This window comes from Brassica oleracea, chromosome C9 (genome assembly GCF_000695525.1).
Source record: "Brassica oleracea var. oleracea cultivar TO1000 chromosome C9, BOL, whole genome shotgun sequence".
Taxonomy (NCBI): domain Eukaryota; kingdom Viridiplantae; phylum Streptophyta; class Magnoliopsida; order Brassicales; family Brassicaceae; genus Brassica; species Brassica oleracea.
Window position 1 is genome coordinate 13,379,059 of NC_027756.1, and position 3,213 is coordinate 13,382,271.

The 3,213-nt window shown below is 39.6% G+C and overlaps 1 protein-coding gene across 1 annotated transcript; it reads left to right on the forward strand.

Annotated features, from left to right (window-relative positions):
* The first annotated feature begins 785 nt into the window (after window positions 1-785).
* Window positions 786-1,844, forward strand: LOC106314363 (putative F-box protein At3g19560). The gene has a single exon (XM_013752242.1). The coding sequence runs from the start codon at window positions 786-788 to the stop codon at window positions 1,842-1,844; it is 1,059 nt and encodes a 352-aa protein (XP_013607696.1).
* Window positions 1,845-3,213: the final 1,369 nt, after the last annotated feature.

A 3,213-nucleotide genomic window follows, 5' to 3' on the forward strand; every position in this document is an offset into this window, starting at 1 on the left:
TTTTAGAGATTCTTAGATCTTTAGAGATTCAAATAATTTTAGAATCAAGATTCATATAGATCTTAGATTCAAGATTAATATTTGTGATAATTTTAGATCTATAGATTTTTATAAGTTTTATGATTCAAATAGATCTAATAACCAGGATTCAGATATGTGGTGTTCTTAGATTTTATGGATAGATTAGTTTACCTTTTAGAAAACACAAATTGATCTGAATGGACCACCGTGAGAGAGAGCTGATCCGCGGATGAGCTGGTTGAGAGAGAGGTGGAGGAGCTGGCCGGAAAACCGTGAGAGGGATAGACTTGGCCGGCGGAGCAAGGCTGAGGGCCGGAAGAGATGGCCGGAAAAGAGATGATCGCCGGCGGATGGGATTGCTCAGGTGGAGAGAGTCTCGTGCTGATAACGTGTTAAGATTTGAGAGAAGATTTGTGAGAATGTGTTGTATATTTCTTATTGCTTACACCACTATATATAGTGGTTCATACAAGGTGGAGTCAAAGGGAGAATTGATTACAAATATACTGTACATAATGACATGGTCAAACTCGTAAAGACTAAGGTTGATTGGATCTTCTATGTGGCTGGATATAAACCCCCCAATGGATTCTAGTCTTGAACTTGTATGGTCTAGGTTATGGACCATCCACTTCATGATTCATAACATTTTGTATATTTTGACGCAAAGAGATGGCAAAACGTGTTTGACCAAAAAAAAAAAAAAAAAGAGAAGGCAAAACGTGAAAGTTATAATTCCCTAATTCCCTAAAACGTGAAACATAATGACGATGATATCCGATCTTCCGCACGATTTGGAAGAGGAGATACTCTCCAGGGTTCCAATAACATCTCTAAGAGCAGTGAGATCCACTTGCAAACATTGGAACGGTTTATTCAAAGATGGGAGCTTTATAAAGAATCATCGTGGCAAGGAGTTCCTAGCGATCAAGAGTAACGGTTCTCAGGTTTGTTTAATGAGTATCAATCTCCATCGAAACCAACCTATAAAGCGAATAGGTAAAACTAAACTAGAGTATACGTCTAGATTCATTCACTGCAACGGCTTATTGTTATTCGTCACCGAGGAAGGCAACATTACTAGGTTGGTGGTATGGAACCCTTACTTAGGTCAAACCAGGCGGGTGGAACCTAGAAGGGTTTACGGCCAAAAGGATGTGTATGGTTTCGGATACGACAACAACAACAACCACAAAATCTTGAGGCTTGTCTATCGTTTTGAGTACAATGTAACGCAAGAACTCTATGATTTAAAGTCTAACTTCAGCTATAGTGTATCAGCGTATACTGGCATTTCAGTGAAAGGAAGTTCTTACTTTTTGACCAAGGAAAAGGGAGAGGAAGTAGCAGGTAATGCATTTTTCTTACTTGGTTTCGATTTTACAAGAGAGGCATTTGGACCGCGTCTGGAACTGCCGTATCTCTCTGATGGCCGTGAAGAATATCCTAAAGTTCTATCAGCTCTTAGAGAAGAGAAGCTTGTGGTATTGCTCCGGCGGCGCGTCTATACACTTGGGATGGAGATATGGATTACAGATAGGGTTGAGCCCAATGCGGTGTCGTGGAACAAGTTTTTAGCCGTTAATATGGCAACAATCACTGGTTTTAAGTATTTGGTTTACGCTCGGAGGGGTTTATTCGTGGACGAGGAGAAGAAAGTGGTAGTGTTTTCTGAAATGACAGCATATGGACCGCACAACAAGACCTGGAGCTGCATCATTCGGGAGGATGGATACTTGAAAAAAGTGGATCTTGGAGAAGAATGTAGCAGTCGTGGCCCATTTGTCTGCTCTTATTATGCTCCAAGCTTGGTGCAAATTTAACCAATCTAGCAAAAAGGGAAAAAAAGAAACTAGGCTTATAGATTAGTCCAAATGTTTTGTGTACCATAATCTCCTTTTCATTTGTTTTCTTTCTTTTAATCTTCCTTGAACCAGAGAAGACTAGTTCTATACTGAAATTAGGTGATGAACTTATGATTGCTCATGAGACCGTATTTTGAATATAGTATTCAAGTGACATTGTTAACAGATTGAGTGACAAAACAATAGAAGCAAAGATCAATGTCTATGAAAGCTTAGGCTTTACTGTTGAAGATGTATATGTGACATGTTCGCGGATTGACCAGTCTCTCTTTCATACTCGGAGAAGAAGATATTGAACTCCACTCAAACATTATAGACCAAGCAATCCTTCATCCATGCATTGGATTATCTGAAGAGAAGACTGATGATTTTCTGATGAACAGGATGAATTGGCCACTATAAAGGCTAAGATTGAGAAAATTCTGAAACGGCCACTTTCTGGATACATATCGTTCAAATGACCGTGATAGATGATCATTAAACACTTATTACCAAGAACGATTTTGTCACTACCTTCACCTCTGAATGAGTGAACCATTCTCATTTTTTATTTGATGGGTGTAGAGCTGCAAGCAAAGAATTCAACAGATTCTATGAGCACTCATAGTTTTTTGTTTTTTTTTGAACATTATGAGCATTGATCAGCCGGATATCTTGCCGAAAACCGCACAAGAAAGAGAGAAAGTGATGCCATGGCCTTCACAACCTACACAAGACTACACAAGAGAGAAAGTGATGCCATGGCACTCATAGTTTCTTCTGGGACTTTTATATTTTGCTCTTATGATTTACGGATTCAATAGATTTATATTTGTTATTATAATTTTCTATGCGGTTTAAAGGTAATCACCACAGTTTATGAGGCTGCAGTGACACAATTTCATAGATTTTATGTCCAAAAATGTTTTAGTTTGAATAAAATTTTAACAGAACATAAATATGTCACATGGACACTACAAGAAAACAGTGGCATACCGAGGGAAAAAATCGTCGGTATGTCGTCGGAATAACGTTATTCCGACGACATACCGACGAAACAAGTCCTCGGAAATAACTCCTCGGAAATACATTTTTCCTCGGAAATCCCTCGGAAATTTCCGACGGAATTCGGAGGAAATTAATTTCTGAGGAAACTCCGAGGACCACCAGTTCGTCGGAAAGGTTCTCGGAATATACTGAGGGGAAACTTCCTCGGGATATTTCGATGGACCTTCCGATGGTCCAATCCTCGGGAGTTCCGACGAAATGTTCCTTGGAATTTTCATCGGGAATTTCCGAGGAACGGAGCCCTCGGAAAATTCCGAGGAAGGAGTCCCTCGGTATATTC

Excerpts from the sequence above, each read along its gene's own strand:
- LOC106314363 (XM_013752242.1), top strand. The coding sequence starts at position 786 with ATGACGATGATATCCGATCTTCCGCACGATTTGGAAGAGGAGATACTC.